This window comes from Musa acuminata, chromosome BXJ3-9 (genome assembly GCF_036884655.1).
Source record: "Musa acuminata AAA Group cultivar baxijiao chromosome BXJ3-9, Cavendish_Baxijiao_AAA, whole genome shotgun sequence".
NCBI lineage: Eukaryota > Viridiplantae > Streptophyta > Magnoliopsida > Zingiberales > Musaceae > Musa > Musa acuminata.
The window spans coordinates 46,140,625-46,160,864 of NC_088357.1; the positions used below are offsets into that span (position 1 = coordinate 46,140,625).

At 36.4% G+C, this 20,240-nt stretch overlaps 2 protein-coding genes across 2 annotated transcripts; both read left to right on the top strand.

Annotated features, from left to right (window-relative positions):
- Positions 1 to 1,222: 1,222 nt before the first annotated feature.
- Positions 1,223 to 2,626, top strand: LOC135648465 (dof zinc finger protein DOF1.4-like). The gene has a single exon (XM_065166194.1). It carries the CDS (start codon positions 1,421 to 1,423, stop codon positions 2,510 to 2,512), a length of 1,092 nt encoding a protein of 363 aa, XP_065022266.1. The 5' UTR covers positions 1,223 to 1,420; the 3' UTR covers positions 2,513 to 2,626.
- Positions 2,627 to 17,452: 14,826 nt separating this feature from the next.
- LOC103999124 (transcription factor HHO2) lies at positions 17,453 to 19,807 on the top strand. The gene is made up of 5 exons (XM_009420784.3): positions 17,453 to 17,773; positions 17,872 to 18,092; positions 18,181 to 18,613; positions 18,948 to 19,024; positions 19,135 to 19,807. The coding sequence occupies exons 1-5, from the start codon at positions 17,563 to 17,565 to the stop codon at positions 19,375 to 19,377; spliced, it is 1,185 nt and encodes a 394-aa protein (XP_009419059.2). The 5' UTR covers positions 17,453 to 17,562; the 3' UTR covers positions 19,378 to 19,807.
- Positions 19,808 to 20,240: the final 433 nt, after the last annotated feature.

Here is a 20,240-nt window from a genome sequence, read left to right on the forward strand (position 1 = left end):
CAGCTGTTGAGATGCAACACCACCCCATCCTTGTTTCTCTGATGTCTTTCTTCATCAATAGATTTCAAGTTCCAATCACAAGTTGGACGTAATGAGGATTTGGAAGCATTCTTAACACTCCCTCCCATCTGTTCGAAGGAGGAGGGTGCACAAGGAGAAGAGAGAGGCTAAATCTCTGCCGTATGTTCCGTGAGTGGGATTACGTCCCATTAATTCTCTACACATGGCTGCATGGGAAACGTTGCTACGCTCATCCAGACATAGATAGACACGAAGGAGACATTCTCCTTTGCACCTATTTCCAGGCCATTAGTCTCCCTTCTCTCTAGCCGTAATCATTGTCTTTGAACGACATTCCACGGAGGAGGAAGAAGGAGGAGGGGATTTCGGATTGTGGGCATCTCTTAATCCGACGACATCCTTTCAGTCCATTCCTGTTATCTTAAACAGATTCGACTTCTCCGTATCGTCTTTCTGATCCGTGATCAGATTAGGATAATTATAAAGCAGCTGTTGCCACATCTCTTTTGTGTATTCTGAGATCAGTGTAAGAGTCCGATGCTGGAGACATGATGGCATTCCAATTTGTCTCTGCTATCGAGGAACATGACAAGATGCTCACTGTCTCCGCACTTTTTTCCTCCAAAATCCAAACCTCATGTCTTGAAAACACTTCTCTTAGACTAGGCTTCCAAATAGGCATGATTGGTGCTCCCAACCAGCTGATTCCTATTCCAGTTTGCTTTGACCGGCATGCATCCACAACCTCGAAGTTGAACCATTTAGCCTTCTGCAAAGATTTGGTAGATTCATTTTATCTATCTTTCACTGTCAATGAAACAACAAGAATTCATGTTCTTTTGAGGGAGGAGGGAATGAAATGCATAGGGGCTTGGAAACATATGCATGCGCAGTTACGTGAGAATTACTACAACATAAACACATGCTATGCAACACTTGTGTTTCTTTTCACATAGATGTGTATGATCAGTACCTGAGAACACATTGTCTGCACTGTTTTGTGTTTTGGAGTGCTGAGTGATCTTAAGATAAATGGATGCCTTATTAATGCAAAGAAAATTTCATGACTTTATATATCACTCACATAGAACATCATCACTTTTCAGTTCTGTAAACCCACTTTGATAAGCTAACAGACAACTCCAGCCTTAGCAGCTTCTTTATCCCTCTGTTTTCCCCTATATAACCCTCCCTCTGCTGCTTTACTCTCTTCCCTGCATACTTCATCCGTTACCTCTCCAAAGCAAAGCCTCCTTGGCTTCTCCCCTTCCCTCACATCAAGCCATCCGCTTTCCTCAACCTTTGAAGCTCGTCAAAGCCAGTAGATTTCTTCTTTCTCTTCCTTTTTGTTCTACCTTTTACTCTACTTCTACTCGGTTCGCTTCCAAGCTCTAACACAATGATCCAAGGACTGTTAGGTGGCGTCGTGGATGAGAGGAAGATCTCCCACCCTGGAGGCCTTCTGATTGATCCCACCTCCTCGTCCTCTCCCACCTCTTCCATATCGTCCCAGTCTCAGTCCTCATCCTCACCCTCGCTGCTGGCGGGCACCGCGGAGCAGCAGCCGCAGCAGAACCTCCGGTGCCCCCGGTGCGACTCCACCAACACCAAGTTCTGCTACTACAACAACTACAACCTGACCCAGCCGCGTCACTTCTGCAAGACCTGCCGCCGGTACTGGACCAAGGGGGGCGCGCTCCGCAACGTCCCGATCGGCGGTGGGTGCCGCAAGACTAAGGCGGTGCCCGTCATTGCCGCGGCCGGGGTTTGTGGTAAGTTGGGCATCACCAAGGCGAAGCCATCTTCACCTGACGTCCTACTGAGGTCCGGTCTAGCCGGTGGGCTGGAAAATGAGCTTTCGTCGAGCCCGATACTGTGGCCTTCGCCACATACCTCCCACCTGTTGAGTCTTTTGAGGTCCAGCTGCGCCCAAAACCCTAACCCTATCCTTAGTTCTGCAACCAGCCTTAACCTCGGCTCTGCTCGAATCAAGGAGGACAGAACCATGCTTGGCTCGCACATGGTGGCCGAGGCAGGAGGCACACTAAATACTGCTCACAGCTTAAGCTTGGATCCACTGGGTCAGCTCGGGTTAAGCGCTTCACTATGGAGGAACAACGACTACTCATACCAGCAACAGCAGCAGCAGCAGCCACAGCCACAGCCACAGCCGCGACTGACACAGCCACCACCACAAAATAACAACACATTGCTAGGTGACATACCAAGCTCGGAGATCCAAGAGCTGTACCAAAAGTTCAAGTCCTCGGCCAATTACTACAATGAGCAGTTGCAGACGGTAATCAACAATGTCGGTAGCTTCGATTCTTCTTGCTCTTCGGCTACTTCCATGATGACCACAGCTGGTGTGGTCACCACTGCTGCAACTCCCATCTTGGAACCCATCCCACACTCCGTCGGTGAGTTTGGTTACTGGAACCCCACCTTGGCATGGTCTGATCTACCCACTCCTAATGGTGCTTTCCATTGACAGAACTCACTTCTAGAATAGAGTTTGTGTTTAGGGCTTGTTCTTCTACTCCTTTTGTTCATGGTGTTGAGCTAAGTGATGAATTATAGATATGGATGTATGATTCTACTGTCACAGCTTTTCCTAGTCTTGCTTGTGCTGTAATGGGTTAAAAATGTGTGTTTTCTTTGTGCTTCCGGGTTGTATTGATCACATTGAGATCAGCTAAGAATTAGATATAATAGTTCTTTTCTTGTCTCTTTCAGAAGAGTATGTTTGATTGTGACAAAAAGAAGCTACGCTGCACACTGCTTTCATGTTGATGACTCAGATGATTATGTAGGGAGTGATTTAGTCTGAGGCTGTGTTGGTCTCAAGTCGGGAAAGAAAAGAGGAGATATGATGGGAGAGAGTGCTCGGAGATTCCTTCTTCTTGTTGTGCAGTGGGAAAGTGGAGGGCTAAAGAGGGAGATGGCAGCCTTTGGAAGGGGTGTGGCCTAAATGCAGCAGGTGAATTAGATTCTTCCCCCACCCAATACACTGCAGCCTTATGTGTGTGTGTGTGTGTGTGTGAGAGAGAGAGAGAGAGAGATGTTATAAGTATATCTACAACTTGTCCACTTAATCTTAATATGACATGACCTCAATATTTGGTTTTAACACTCTCCCTAATAAGATGAAAGCATGTGTTAATATTTGGATTATTTATGATAAATTGGATCCATGGCTAAGCTAATATTTGTCTTGTTACCAATATAAATCATAGTAGTAGGAGGAATATTTTGTTTCTCATGAAGCTTATGTATGATGAAATGAGAAGCTGATGTAACATATTGTTGAATGAAATGAATGCATGCTAAATAACATAGAATATGAAAATAGTAGCAATATCTTAACCATTATTATAGCTGCAGTCCGATCACTATCACTGTATCTTTTAACGATCTTCGATTGATAGAATCAGAGTGTTCCTATATTAAGTCAACTCCAAATGTCTAATAGATTGATTGCATGTCAGATACCATAAACATTCATAAAAATATTTTCTAATAAATTAAATTAATTGGTTTACCTTTTCATTCCTTAATATCAAGATATCTTTTGTATCCTCGCTGTCTTCTTTCGAATCGATCCCGAAGAAATAAGTCATAAGGTTTATGTATTTTAGTTTCCAATAATTTATTGCTTTTAAGACTTAATAAACGATCGACCCATTTCGCAAAATACATGCATTATGCAAATTGTAAAGGAAAAAAAATTCATTTATTCGATCGTAAAACTAAAATATTTCTTCAAGCATCATTTACTTGTCGAGTTATATTATTAATTCTAATAAAAGAAGTTACTAATTTTTTTCTTATTATTAGATGAGTTCATCTACAAAGCAAGAAGACTCGATCACTTCTTTTGCGCAAGCTAAACCCTCGGGCTTTTTTATTAACCCAATGTAAATTATTATTAATGTATGAAAAATGGGTTATTTTTGTATATTTTACTAATATTCTAAAAAATATGTTTCTAGAATTGAAATATATCGAACAAATTTCGTGGCCAAACTAGTTTCAATAAAAAAAAAGCACTTCCATGTAATCTTTTTTTTTTTTTACAAAATTCATTACAAATAACAATTTACAACATTTCATACCTAAAAAATTTCATTCTATCAATTTGATTTTGCTCCATCAAAAAAACAATTTTTCCTACAAACAAAAAAATTGTCGAAAAAGAGAGCCCATTTCCACGGGAAGTGAAGCCTGTAAAGCCCAAAACTGTAAAGCCCATTTCCTAGTGATTCAAGAGACAACCTGATGCATGATGTGAACATCCATTGTGATCCAAATCGCATATGATCTTGACTTGATCTCGTCAATTTTTGCCACAGATTCTTGCTGACTTCTGTCCATTTGTTTATGTTGACACTATGGCGTTGGGTCATGGAATGGATCTTTTGACCTTGACCTCAAGTGGAGGTAAACCCAGCGTGGCATATCTCATCTTCTCCTTGCTAGTTCGAACTGGTTTTCGAAGGGTATAAGCATAAGCATAAAGATTATAATTATATATTTATTATATAAAATATATTTTATTTATTATAATTTAAAATTATATATATATATATATATATATATATATTCATGTCATTTAAAATATTTTTTTTGATATACAAACATATTATCCTCCAATTCGAAGGAAACAATAATATTGATTTGCAAAGAGAACAGACTCTTTTATTTCTCTCTTCCTATCTTTCGAATGGTCACTATAATCTAAGAAATGTAAATAGATTTATAATCTCTCTTTTGTATATAGTCTATGTCATGTCTAAGAGGAGAATCTCTTCCATCAAGTTTATCTCCAATAAAAAAAAAATAATTCATAATTGAACTTTCTTCCTATTAGCTAATGATCTTAATCAGAATCCAATCAGAATAATAATATATTTTATACAATTAAATAAGAGCACATAATCTAATATTATTCTATTAGCCCATTAATTGGTAAGATATAAAAGAGTTTAAAATCATAATAAATAAAATAAAATTTTATTTCAAAATAAATTTACCTAATTAAATTTATAAAAAAATTAAAATATTTTTTATATGGTCACAAATTTTATAAAATAACTCAATAAGTCCAATAAATATAATAATATTATATTAAGTCAAACTATTAATATGAGTCATGGATGTATGTTATTAACATTATACTTTTTTTTATGTACCACAATACTATTAGTTTTTCTGATATAATCTATAATAACTCATATAATTTATCTTATCAAGACAACATTATTATTACATTCAACTATAATATATATATATATATATATATACATAATTATGAATAAGATAATAAAAGTAAATAACTTTAATTATATAAGTAAAAATATCAACTATGATATCCACTCAAACTTACATCATTATATCTTTTATGGATTGTTTACGAGCCCAATTATAAAAATATATTCTTTAAATATCTTAAGTTATAAGGCGTTATAGTAGGCTTAGGTACTCAATTGACATTAGTTATTTATGAATTTTTTCTCTAACTATTAAGTATTTTATATCATAATACATAAAACTACTAGAGTAATTACCATTCTTAGAGAAAAAAATTAATACAATATATCATGAAATATCTATAACAACTTAGCAATTGAGTTTAACAATATCAAGTCTTACGATAAAATTTTTGATATCACAAAATCAACTTCTATATTCGATAATACAAAATTATCTCTTCAACTAATATAAATATGAATCGTAAAGTCAACTTTCTATATTGAGTTAATTTATAGAATTAACATTTAAAAATCTCATCATTTAAAACTGATCTAATTTTTTTGTATGTGAGCATATAATCCTTTATCTTTTATAGATATTTTAGTATTTTATTTGTAGTATTTCAATATTTTATTTATGGGTAACTCTAATATCTGCCCAGTATTTTTATTATTAAATTGATATTTAGACTGGTAAATATATAATAGACTTTTGTATTCATAAGAAATATTTTTTATTTGATTTTTCTAAAGATATAATTAGGATATCGACCTTGACTAGATTTTTCATCTATGATAATAGGTATCATTAGCTTAACAAAGCTGTATACGAAATCTCTCCAAAACTCGGTCAATATATCTTTTCTAAGATATTCCTAATAATCTTTTGAGATCTATCCCTAACTATCTCAATGTCAATAATATAGATTATTTTATTCATATCAATCATCTTAAAATTCTTGATGGGTAATATTTTAGTCTCATGCAATAAACCAAGATAAATACTAGTAAGTAAAATGTAAACACTGATTAATATCTTTTTTTAATATGAACCTACTCAAACTAACCTTTAAATGTAAACACTGATTAATATCTTTTATTAATATGAAAGAAATAATGGTTTCATAAAATTTTATATGTCACTATCTTTATGATAAAATAAAATTCATACCTCTATGTGAAAAATAAATATTATTTCATAATTTTTCAATATTCAATGTGAATAACTACATAAATATCCAAAATTAATAATTAGAATTTAAGAACTACAAACAAATAAAAAAATTATCAATATTTCATATAAGAAAGCTGTAAAAGAATTCCATTATATATATATATGTATATAATTTTATATAAAACTTAAATTAAGCCATTTAATACTATTTAATTAGACAAGTCTAGAATTGAGCTCCTCAAATTGAGCTAATATATTTAGGCTAAAAAATAACCCACTTAGGTCAATCAAAATTAGAGTTAACAAAAGTCAAAATTGATTAAAATGAAGATTTGATCAAATGAAGATTGATCGAAATCGATCAAAATCGATCGCTACCCTAATTTTGGTCAACATGTGACTTTGACCAACTTAGGCCAAAATCATAGAATCAAGTCAAAATTAAGTTTGATTAGAATTGGACAAAGGGATGAAAATTGATCACATATGTCAAAATTAGATTTTGATCGATTAGGTGACTATTGCAATAACCTCGAGACCAAATTCTGATCAAAATGAGATTTAGGTCAAATTTTGATCAAATCTTATATGTCCTAGTTTGGTCAACATCTTATTTTCACCAACTTAGGTCAAAAATACTTATGTGGAAATCCTTCCATTGCGTAGGCCATATCACAACTTTCTCGCTAGTGAACTCTTGTTGTGGATCGTATGTGCTTTCTCATAAGTTGTGGCTCTATTCGGTAGTCGATAGTATAGGAAGCCGCCACCAACTATCATATCATTGCATAACCCTGTCAAACCTCACATTTGAACACCCATTATCAGAGTACTACAGTAGCAAAGTTACTGATCCTACTTGTCGTTGCTTGTCAATGAGCATTCCTACATAGACATATGAGCTTTGGCCGTCTTTGTCGACCTCCTCTTAGTATACCTTTCACAGTCAAATAACACTATCGTCTATTGCCCACCTGTACTCTACTTTGAGTTGTCATTGTAATTTGCTTGCTCTGAAACCCACAGTTACACCTTTCATCTTCCATGACATTCAGCAATGTCTATGTGGTTTCCTCTTCTCTATGTATTCCTTTCATGATGCCCTCTTTTATTGTGTCGCCACCCTATCATCGACCTCTTCTCTATCGCAGTACAACCTAAGGTTGATAGCATCCTTTTTGTGGCCGACAACTCATTCCTATAGTAACCCAACAATGCCACTATTGCTCGAGTCCTACATCTACTATGACATATAGTGGCGCCTATGCTTGCTTGTTGAGCGATCATGCCCTAATGCAATTGTCAATGCTTGTACCATATGATGCATTGCTGCTACGTTATAAGCAACAGTGATCCTGGTGAACCCCTTTGCTACCGAGGGGGTTGGTCATTGCGGTGTCCAAAACATTGTGACGAATGCCACATCGCTTTATTAGGGCTACTACCTCCACCTTTACTCTGAAGAGAGCCAGCAAATACAATGTCACCATAATATGTGAAACCACTATATGTAGTGTTGTTGCTTCACACAGATTCTACCAAGATAGGGTCGATGACCAAGATAGGCCATGACCTTCGACAATAAGCTATAGACGTAGCCCATCAACCAAGATAGGGTACCAATCTTCCATCCATAGTTTCATCTATGTGGGCGAGGAAACCTTCGTCACTTGCAAGCTGGCAACTAGGGTGAATGAGATAAATAAAATAAATCAGATCATCCTTCGCAAGTGAATGACAATAATACAAAATAGATCTAATGCTTTCATGATGTAGAGTATTTGATTTCAAGATATGTTCTAATAACAATTGTAAGCATACAAAATTATAAGTATAAAAATTATAATTATAATATTGTGTAGAATACATTTAATGTTAGAATCTAAAATCAAATAAATTTTTTTTTTATATTTATGATGTATACATTTCTATGTCATTCGAAATATATTTATTTTGATTTGTAAACACATCGTTGTTGGATTCGGAAAAAATAACGATATCGATCTGCAAGAAAAATTAGATCATTTTTTTCTCTCTTCCTACGATAACACATGACCATTATAAATAATAAAATAGATACTAAGGAGAGATGAAAGTAGATATGTAATCCTTTTTATATATATAATCCTTATAAGATCATATCTATTTATAAACGAGGATAGATGCTCTAGAATAAATAATTAGAAGAGTATTACATCTAGTCAAAATCATCTATAATAAAAGATTTAAAATAATTAAACTTTTTTATTCATTAATAACTAATTACAATTATAATATATTTTATTTAATAAAATAAGACCGTATATTCTAGTAATAAATTGCAGGCCGAGCACCTGATGTTATACTTAATTGATTCTGTTCTTGACGGTGCTTTCATTCAGTCGTGCTTGATGGTGCAGTGGTTGGACCGAGAAGAGAAGGAAGCAATGCGGATTCCATTCCACGTGAAGTGGGTCCTTAGTGGAATCAGGAAACACATTTTTCCTTTCAAGAAAGAGGAAGAGAATTAGTAACCTCCGTGCGTGTCTCGTGCAGACCAAGTGTTCGATAAATTCCCCTCTCACATCAGTGGTGGATTTTGCTACTCTGTTTCCCTTGTTTGGTGGATTTTTTTTGCTTATTCGAGCATTTCTGCATTATCTAACAATCATATAGAGTCGATCCACTTCACTATGCGAATTCCATGGCACAGATGGGACAGAACATTGCTTTCAGATATCATGTAACTTGTGCATGCCACTTCAATAGCTTCCATAAGAAACAGATACCTCTGTACTGTATAGGAATAGCTTCCATCAGAGAATTAGGCTTTCTTGTTTTCACTAGAAGCCATTGCACTCCACAGATTTCACTCCAGTCCTTGTCACCATAAAAGTTTCATCCTTCATCAGTATTGTGACAGTCATGAATTCATGTGAATTCTTGTCTCTTTTCCTGCTTCAAATGAAACATCATAGCTGGTTATGACCCTAATGTAGCTCTGAGGAACTGCTTTTACCACTTCCACTTAAAAATGAGAGTTTAATTATGCTGATTAGGAACATTTCCCATTTTGCACTTTTTTTGATAATTTCATTCAAATATCTGTCGATGCCTCCTTGGTTGAAATATCTAATAATTGGATGCAGATTATGGCAAATAATGCTGCTTTTCATGACAGTCAGCAAGAGCTTGATAAGATCTCTGTATACTTCTCATCCACCAGCATAAAGAATAAATGAAAAAAAAAAGACAGAATATGAAGGGATAGAGCTGGAAATTTTAGTTCAGAAACTTCAAGGTGGGGGGGCAATGATAAGGTTGAGGAAGATGATGAGAGCCTCAGAGGAAAAGTCAAAAGAAATGTGTCATTGGGATGAGGTTGAACCTACCTCTGGTCCTCACACAATTGATTGTTTGGATTCCTCTAAAAGCCAAACAGTGTTCAGAAGTCCCAAAAGTGGAAGTAATAAAGTAAATCCACTGTCTCATGGCTTATGCATTGTCATACCAGGAATCAAGTCAAGGACTCAGGTTGGTTCCCTCCACTTTTGACATCTCACAAGAGTACTGCACTATATTATGAAATATGGATTTGTGTGTTAAATTAACCTCTAGAATTCAAACTATACTGATTAATTTTACTAGGTTAATTGTTTCTAACATGCACAAGGTGGTATCTTTGTTTTCCTTGGTTTTTATATGGAAAGTTTGATATATGCTTGCCAATTTGCCCATTTTATTTGCATGAAAGTGGACTTTGGTGTAAGACTATGTCTTTTCATTAGATGTGAATGAATTCAATCTACCCACAAGGAAATAAATAGTGGAGTGTAGATGTATTCTCTTTTTTTACTAATAATTCTATGGACATATTACTAAAGCTCTGTGATGGTCATCAGACTTTTTGACTAAGGGTGGTGTTGACTGTGGAGAAAAAGTGATTGAGCATGGAAGGTGAGACTGAAACATCACCATAAACATGAAAACAGATAGGTTGGCCACATCTACCAAACTTTTCTTCTTGTTTGTTTCTAATTTTACAGACAGATAAAGATCAATCAAATGATGGAGAAAGCTCTCTGTATGTAGCTGCCAGTATTATGGAACCAGAACAACCTGATCTGAGACTTGAAAGTTCCACAGCTTGACAGGTAGATTAGTAGGGTATGATGATTACCCTACAGGAGATGTTATAGGCTCCTATTGAAGGATAAATGATTGTTTCTTTACTGTAATTGTACTACTTTTGTGATTAAGGACAAGTGATGATTCTTTGAGGACAATTGATTCAATGGTCTCTGGAAGGCATGTCTGACAAAATATCTATAGCATTCATAGCTCTGAGGGCAAACAGTACCATGCTCTGATGCCTGTTGCCCAACCACTGGTAACCACTGCTATTCCCACTTCAAAATCCTGAGAGTAAAAGCTGATGATAGGGGTTGTATCAGAGTGATTGCACTCCATAAAACAAAGAACCTTAGACAAGTGGCAGGTACTGGTTGGTATAGCTAAATGCATTTTACTATGATTATTATATTCTATTTTTACTACATTTAAAATATATATATAATAACCATAATCTTCAAAGCATATAAGGGTTAATTATTTTTCATTGATATTACAGTAGTTACATAATATATTGGTTAGTAAAAATAAGTAAGATTAAGATTGATTCATAAGGATCAATATATTATTATTAATTTTAACTTAAATATTTAATTAATAATTTAAATTAAATAAAAATTGATGAATTAATTAACTTATCAATGATATTAAAATTGACATAATATTTAGATAGATTGGAGTAGGAAAAAACTATATGTAGATACTTATGGATGAAATTAGAGGATTCTTTATAACATGAGATTACAAGTTAGAAAGTTATTTTTCATTGATAGATTATATTAATATTGTACTCAAATTTTACATAATTAATTAATTATTTGCTGGTGAAAGAAAAAAGATTTCTGAACCCACCACATCTGAGACTCTGGCATACTTCAGAACCTGGCCTGAAGAAGGATTGAGACATCCATAATGGTAAGGGGATTCCCTATTAATGGAGGACAACCATCTAATACTCAATCAACTAGACCACACTTGAAGCATGTCCTTGTCTTCTTGGACATATCTCATATTCTGTGCAGAATCCATTTTTAACTGATGGAATGACAACCACCTTTCCTTCAACATGTTACAAACCTCAATTTCCTTAATGGACCTTGTAATGGTTACTGTGCCATGCAAGTTGACCTCACAGAAACCAGTAGAAAGTTTCAGAAGGAAAAGCCACTTTTGTGGGTTTAACCATAATTAGTCTTTGCTATGGAAACTCATAGAAGCCAAGGAAACAGAAGAGATGTCATGCCATCATCCACCCTACACTGGAAGCTAGAAAGTTCTCACTTTCAATCATGGGGTTGTCAACTATTCTTAGGGTCATTAACAATATTATCTATTGAATGGGTTGGTCACCAAATTTTTAGGATGAAAACTTGACCATCATGCTGTAATTACTCATAGACAAAATTACATATATATATATATATATTTATATTCATTAGTTAGCTATTAGTATAAATTGACATTTAAATATTTTTCTAGAAAATCAAGAAACATGAATGGTCAAATAAATAGTGAAAGTTGCAAGGGATAGATATTTAAATATATATATTTCTTTAATCCATTGGTAACTATGGATTTTAAATCTGAAGAGGTAAATATGAAATTTCCAATATCTTAAAGGATAAATGTACAAAAACTCTTGTTGATGAGGAAGTACATAAAAGAAGCAAGAGGCCACACAATAACATCCAAAAAAAAATACTGTACACATTATATTATCTGTTCCCTTAACAGTATGTGCATGCTTTAATTAGGAGATAATTTCCAATCTTTGATTGATTTGTTTGGACCACACCAATTAAACGTGATGTTGAAATTGTGTGGTCACACATACTTGTGAATGTATGTATAATGGGATAATGCAAAATATAAAAAATAAAAATAATATAAGATAAGAATAATTTTGAAAGAAGTTTTATTGAAGAAGAGAAACATGAGAGAGCTAAAAAAAAGTAGATATAAAATAACTGATTGGTTTATAAGTCAGATATAAATCGTTTGTCTTCTCGATCCAAATTGAGAAAAATTATCTTTTCTAGATGAATTCGTATGATTTTATTCTTTCGAAATAATAAGTCATATCGTCCTCGATTGAAATACGAGAGTAGGATGTAAGAAAAATTATTCGTTTAACATAGATTTATACGATTTTAAAAAATTAAACCATTATAAACATCAAAGTCATTCTTTACCCTACATTTTTTGAGCTTATCTGAAAGAATAAAATTATATAAATCTAATAAAATTAAATAATTTTTCTTAAGCCTTAAGGACTTATAAAAACTATTAATTAGACAGTATGAGCCTTAAAAATATATATATATATATATATTATTTATAATAAAAAAATATTTACCTTTTTTCAAAGAAATACAAGTAATTTTCATTATAAGATGAAAAAGAAAAAAAATAAGTATATTTATTAGCCTCTTATTCTCTTAAAGTGTTCGTTCCATCTCATCATCCGCCTTCATTGTCTATGGTTTGATCATTCATTTCTTCAATTAATTACTTATCCGGTAAATACGAACCGAGGCGACTTCGTCCTCATTTTTCTCTTCTAATTCTCAACACAACCGTTTGATCTTTCCAATGCGACAGTGGGAACGGAGTGCAGAATTAGCTTCCGGAAAAGGCTGACAAAGAGGCGAGAATCCCGGAGGCAAAGTTTCCGGGACCCACCCGGCGAGAGGCGGAGGCAAGCAGGGAAGCGGCGTCGCGTTGTCCCCGGAATCTCTGCGTGTGTGGTCGGCGTGCGTCCGCGAGAACGCGCGCGCGGTGCGGGACGAGGCCGCCCTCGATGCGGCGAACCGAGGCGAGTGGGCCGCGTCATCCTGCCTGCCTCCGCCGAGCGTCCCGGCCCCACCCACCACCCACCACCCACCACCGATTCAGGAACGGTTCATCAAAATCCGTTCATCCCACTCTATCACGACTCTTAAAGGCAGTAGGCGGGTAGCACAGATCTTGAAGCAGCGGAGATTAAAGCACAAACATAACTTATAGTAAATGTTCTTTTATCCTTTACTATACATTTTTAATAATTCTCAAGTAATTTACAGCCCTTATTTCATTCTTTTGTAGAACAGCTCGTCTTTCTTTGGCTAAGAAGATGTAAGCGCGTTGACTTATCAACGAGAAGAGCCGGAGAAGGTTGACCAGCCACTTGTTCCACAACAAAGAAAGGTGTAGATATCAAGAAGATGGCATGGGAATGGGGAATCGAAGGAGGGAGAGTTTGAGCTATTTTTACCCATCATAGAAATAGTTGGCCTTAGCTAGATGCGTGAACAATGTCCACTTTCTCATGTTCATTTAGAATGTGTCATAGGGTCATTCTATGTCTCTCTCTCTCTCTCTAATCGGCTGAAAGATATATAAGTACATGAAAAGTTAGTCGATGGCCCAAATTAAAAGGCATGTCAACGTACATGAGGAATATTTTGATTCTTATATTTTAAAAAATTATATTGATATCACTATAATTATAAAAGTTAAATATATAAATCCATTTACATTAATGATATCAATTTTATTAATAAAAATATAAAAATAAATGATAAAAAAATAATTTTAATGTTCGATGATGGACGACGTCGGTGGTGGCGGACGACAACACCGTTGGTGTCGAGACCGACGTAGTTGCTTGATCGCCTTTGATGATGATAAGGTCCACTCTAATCGCGAATCCACCCGCCTTCACGAGGAGTGTGTCGTCGATCTCATCGCCGCTTGCCCCGTGCTATTTTGCATTTGTATTCATGTTGATGCAGTTGTCGACGGTAATTACATCAACGTCGATGCAGATGATGGTGGTCGTCACGACATCTATGACAAAGATGGTGGTCGCTTCACTACTGACTCGTCGAGTGGATTTCAGCCTCGACCCGAAGCTAGGGTCGTTGGAGCTCTTATCACTCCCTCCACTACCATGTTAGATTCGGCACCACCTCTTGCCGAGTAAGCCTTTCGTCGCTCGACAACTACATCGATGTCGACACAAATACAAAACAATATTATTTTACATTTATGTTGGCGTCGATGTAGATGCAGAGTGGCAAAAGGGTCACTTAGCTAGAGGTAGTGTTAGAACTTATATGACAACAGGGGGAGTGGTAGGAGCTTTGGCGACCCAGCTTCAGGTTGAAACTAGGATCCACCCAACGGGTTAGCAATGGGGCTGCCACAATCTTCGTTGCAAACGTTGCAATGGCCACTATCATCTATGTCGATGCCGATATAGATACAGAGCGACATGAGGTGAGCGGCGATGAGGTCGACAACGTGCTTCTTGTGGAGGTGGGTGGCATTATAGCGAGAGCGAACCTTATTGTTGTCGGAGATAGCTAGACAATTGTGTCGACATTGACGTCGACGCTAGCAACATTGTTGTCCACAACTAAATATTAAAATTATTTTTTTACTATTTATTTTTTATATTTTTATTGATAAAATTGATATAAATAGACTTAAATATTTCACTTATAACTATAGGGATATCAATCTAACTTTTTAAAATATAAGAATCGAGACATTTAAGATAACTATGTAATTAGCCCAATACAACAACATATGTGCACTACTTTAAGAATACCTATTATATCAACTCAAATATCAACTTTTCTATAAAAAAAATAGCTCAAATTAAATTAAAATTAATTGAGTTGAATTTAAATTTAGTTAATTAGACTCAATTACTCGAACCAGAAAAAAACCCTAACCTTTTAACATTGTTATTTGGTAATATAATGATAAGTTGGTAAGGTAATATTTTATCTCAAATGGAATCTAGTTAGCTACTTAGGTATTTGAATTAGCCTTTTAACTCGGCTTGAGTATTCATTATTAAAATAAATTAACCTTATTTTTAATTAAAGAATACTTGAATACAATTTAAGGAGGTCAGAAAGGATAATCTAAATATTTCAAGACATCCAACCAGTTGTCATCTTTATGTGACTGATCAAATGGTGGATTGATGCTAATGTGGTTCATAACTGGCATGATAATTTTTATTTACCTAATAACTAGCTTTGTGCCCATGCTATGCATGGCTTGTTGTGTACTACCAAAAAATATTAATTAAAATGCCTCAAAGTCTACATTGATGAACAGTCAGGTTCATATTGGCAAAAGATGAAGTCAATGAAGTCAAGATGAGGATTATTTAAGTTTTCGATGCCAATGAGCAAAGTCTAGGTTACATTATCGATATTTGTGATCATTGACTATAGAGATTGATTCATGTATCTATCTATATATGTAGATTGACTCTTACATGCCTTCAAGATTCTGATGAGTATAATATGATGATTGGCTGCTCTCCACTTTATTAGAACACATTGGATTCCAAGAAAAGTCCTTTGGGACTTCAATAAGGATACATTCCTCATGCTTTTTTTTACAAAATAAAAAGAAAAAAATACATGATCACATGATTAGATTCTATGATCTTAAATACACACTTAGAAGAATTCTTTGTAAGTTTACATAGTAGTTTTTGAAGTCATATTTTCTTGATATTCAAGTTTATCATGATTATCTTTTTATTTAAAAAAATACGTATTCTACGGAGACTCGAATTTTCAATCCCATCATTATAAAATTTGAAAAAGGGTCAATATATACGATCTTATCTTTAAATACACAAAAAATTATTTTTATGACTCAAATCCTAATCTCATATTTAAATTATGAATAAGTGAACATGGACATACATAATTTTATCATTAAACATAAATTTTATTTTGATCATATTTAAAATAAATTTAGACAAAAAATCTAAGTTCATATTTGAGAGCATAGGTGATGGTTAAAAATTAGAATAATAATTATATTTTTCTTAGATTAATTATTACTTTTCGATTAGTTGAAAATGTGAGGCCCAATAAGAGGAATCTTTGATAGCTACAAGATTTTTGTCAATTAACTCCTCCAAAATCTCTCTCTCTCCCTTCCACATCCTTTCCATCCACATCAAGGAAGGGCACCACTCACCCAAATCCTTATCAATCCAACCCACAGAATCAAATTCTAATAATCTCCTCTGATCAATCAAATGCTTCCACCAGTTGAGTGTATTTTAGTGTATTTATTTTCTTTTTCTTGCATGCTAAAATGTTGGCCAGCAAATAACAATTAATAATAATAAATCAAAAAGGGAAGGAAGAGGAAAAGATTCCCCTCGGCAGGCGAAAAGCCTGCGTCGGATCTTACCACGTGGCGCGATCCTATTCCGTGGGGATCCGATAAGTCTCGTACGCGACGCACATTTATCGGCTCGGACAAGCTTTCGCGGGCGGCCACCTGATTTCCCTATCCTGCCCCTCACCTTCGCACAAAATAACCATAAAGCCATTCCTCGTGATCGTTGTATGATAACGATCATATATTGTGTGACACCGATGTGTTGGAAATATGTTTGTTGTGATCACTTACGTAGAAATTGGATGCATTATTTTGATTGCACTGTCTTGATGAGATTGATGTGATATGAATAATCTCTAACGTAATTCTCAGCCTTGGAGTAAAGGAGAGAAGATGTGAACCTCATCCAACGCCGTCTTACTTGTCCTACAAGTAAAATTAATATAAATAAAAAATAAAAGAAATTAGAATCAACGAGAGGACCCAAACTCACGCCACCTCCAAAAAATAAGCGAAAAGGGAAATTAGAATAAAAGGAAAAGAAAATAGAAAATGGAATTAGGAATAAGATTCCGTGCCGACTCGGCGAGTCGGACCGCCGCGGGAAACGGGACGCGTCACGTGTTAGGTACGCGACGACTCGAGCCCGATACTTGTCCGGTCTTTTTGTGCCCCTCGCCCGGTTCGCCTGAACCGGACCTTTTCCTCCTCTCTTTTGCGCTGTGTTCTATATAGAACGGACGTCCCCTCTGTTTCTCGCTGTGGCTGGCTTTTGTTCTCGTTCGCATCCGGGCGAGAGATCGAGGGAGAAGGAGAGAGGAGAGAGGAGAGAGGAGGAGGGGCCGTGGCGGGCCGGAGATGGGATCTGCGGTGGCGGATGTCGTACTGGACCTGAATCTATGTGCCGTGAGAGCCGTCGGCGGCTCACTCAAGGAGGCGGCGGCGCTCGAGAGCGGCGACGGTAGGGTGGCGAAGCTGGAGGAGTACGTGAGAAGCTTAGAAGAGGAGAGGAGAAAGATCGAGGCTTTCAAACGCGAGCTCCCTCTCTGCATGATTCTCCTCACCGACTGTATCTTTCTTTTTTCTCGTTTTTAGATTTTTCTGGGGTCGATTATGGTTTAAAAATCGGATCTTTATGGTTTTAGAACGAATTATTCTGGATTGCAGTGATCGAAGGTTTGAAGCAAGAGCTGAAGCAGTGCCGGGATGGGAGGCCCACGCATGTCTTCGAGGAGGTCATTCCCGTTCAGCATAAGCGCGAGGATGAGGGAAGGCTGAAGCCGGAAGCAGATTGCAAGGATAAGATGAGCTGGATGAGCTCTGCTCAGCTGTGGAGTGTTAATTCTCGAGAAGACAAGAGCGACAGTGATAGGAACGTTACAGAAGAGGTATAAAGAGGCAGTTTTAGAAGGTGTTCTCTTGGATTAAGATTCTCGTTCCCTCTCTCTCAAATGGATCATTTGGTTGTGATGTCAGAGAAGTGGAAGCCGGGATCAGCGGGAGGAGAAGGAGAAGGAGAAGGAGGATAACTTGTTCTTGGAATCCACGAGCCGGAATGGCAGGGGCGCGTTCGTGCCTTTTAAGGGCATATCCGGCCCTAAAATCAAATCAAAGGAGGAGACGAAGACCACGGTGATGCTGCCTGACCTCTCCCTGCTGTCACCTGCAGGCAACAGCGCTTCTTCCCCTGTTTCTGCCACCGTTGAGGACCACCCGGTTGGTGGCCCGGGCTCTAAGGGCGTCGGTAGAGCTCCGGTGTCAGCTCCGACGATCTCAGGTGCCCACCTCAGCTTGCAAGTGCAGCAACAGCAGCAGCAGCAGCAGCTTCCGAGGAAGGCGAGGCGGTGCTGGTCGTCGGAGCTCCATCGCCGGTTTGTCCTTGCTCTTGAACAGCTCGGTGGACCTCAAGGTTAAATTAAAATCTTATCTTTCTGTAATATGTACATAATTTTATTCCATAATTCATGAGGAAGGGAGAGATTTTAGGAAATATTTTTTATTTCATTTCTATATAGGTAGAGGAAAAAAAATATGGTAGCAGAAATCTGAAATAGGCAGCTTAATCTCTTTTAATATTGTGATAGTTCAATCTGAATAAAGCTTCTCTTCATAAATTGTGGTTATAGGTCAGGCACTTACAATTCTCCTTAATATTCATCTGATCACAGTTGCATTTTGTGCAGTGTTTTATCCTTTAATTTTCTCCTTTCCCACTGATCTGATTGTAACTGTTCTTAATGCAGTGGCTACTCCAAAGCAGATTAGAGATCTGATGAAAGTTGATGGTCTCACCAATGATGAAGTGAAAAGCCATCTGCAGGTGGTTCCTAAATTCTACATAGATTGCGTCATGACTTCCTAATTCTTAATTATCATGGGCTTATGATTGTTGTGGTGGATTGACATGAGAATCTTGTTTTCTATTTTCAGAAATACCGACTGCATACTCGAAAGATGCCTAATGCTACATCTGCTATTAGCCAACCGGTTATGGTTATGAGAGGTTTGTGTGTTCCTGATGAGAACTACACTACTTTACCGCGGAGTGCTTCCCACTCTGGCTCTCCTGAAGGCCCTCTTCAGTTAGCTAATTCTAACCATGCGATCTCTGCTAATGCTGGAGATAGCTGTGAGGAAGTAGATGAGAAGTCAGAGAACTATAACTTGAGATGAGAAAATTTTGCCATTGAACATAATTAACAGGATGCTTTTGATATATGAGAGGTACAACCCGAAGAGAGAATTTTAGGTGCACTTTCAAGAGACTGACATAATACTTCATATGTATATAGATATCAGGGTCTTTGCTGATATAATTCAGGGCAGGATCTGGTCTGATTGGATTATAATTTCATGTTTAAATGAAAAATGGGGGATAGTTTTTGTCCAAGTGGAGTCCTAGACCTCCTCACATGAGACTTTTGGGCAGTGTTGCACTGTTAGTTTTTCCTCTTTAATTAACTTTTGTTATTGGATAAACTGAGGTTTGTTTTGACAATGCTGTGCCACTTCCCCCTAGAATAAAAAGGTTCTGCTGGTTTTGTACATGATTGGTACTCAAATTTTGGCCAAAACTTGGTCTGTTCAAGTTTCTTTTCTGCTATTTGGTGTGCTTCAAGATAGATGGGCTATGATATCTGATGTTGTTGCTGATACTATTGAGTAATTAAGACTCTGGCACTCATTCAGTGATCTGAATTCCTAGCCTAGTGTGAGATAAGTGGGAAGCACACAAGTAAAGCTGTTAGAAACTTGGTGTTTGGATATAAACTGCTCTTTCCAAGTTCCTTTGCCTAAACCACTGGTTCATCTTTTTTGACCAAGTTCTGAGTTTCTTGGCTTTCTTGAATCTATTTTGCTCCTTAATGATATCAGATTATGAGTATCATTCCCATCTTCGAGGGAATATTGTCTCATTTGTGTCATCTTTTCAGTATTCTTCTATTTGGTTACTTGAAATGAGCATTCTCCAGAATCATTTTTTTCATCTTGTGATATCAGTATTCTTTTATTTGGATATCGAACAACTCTTTTTT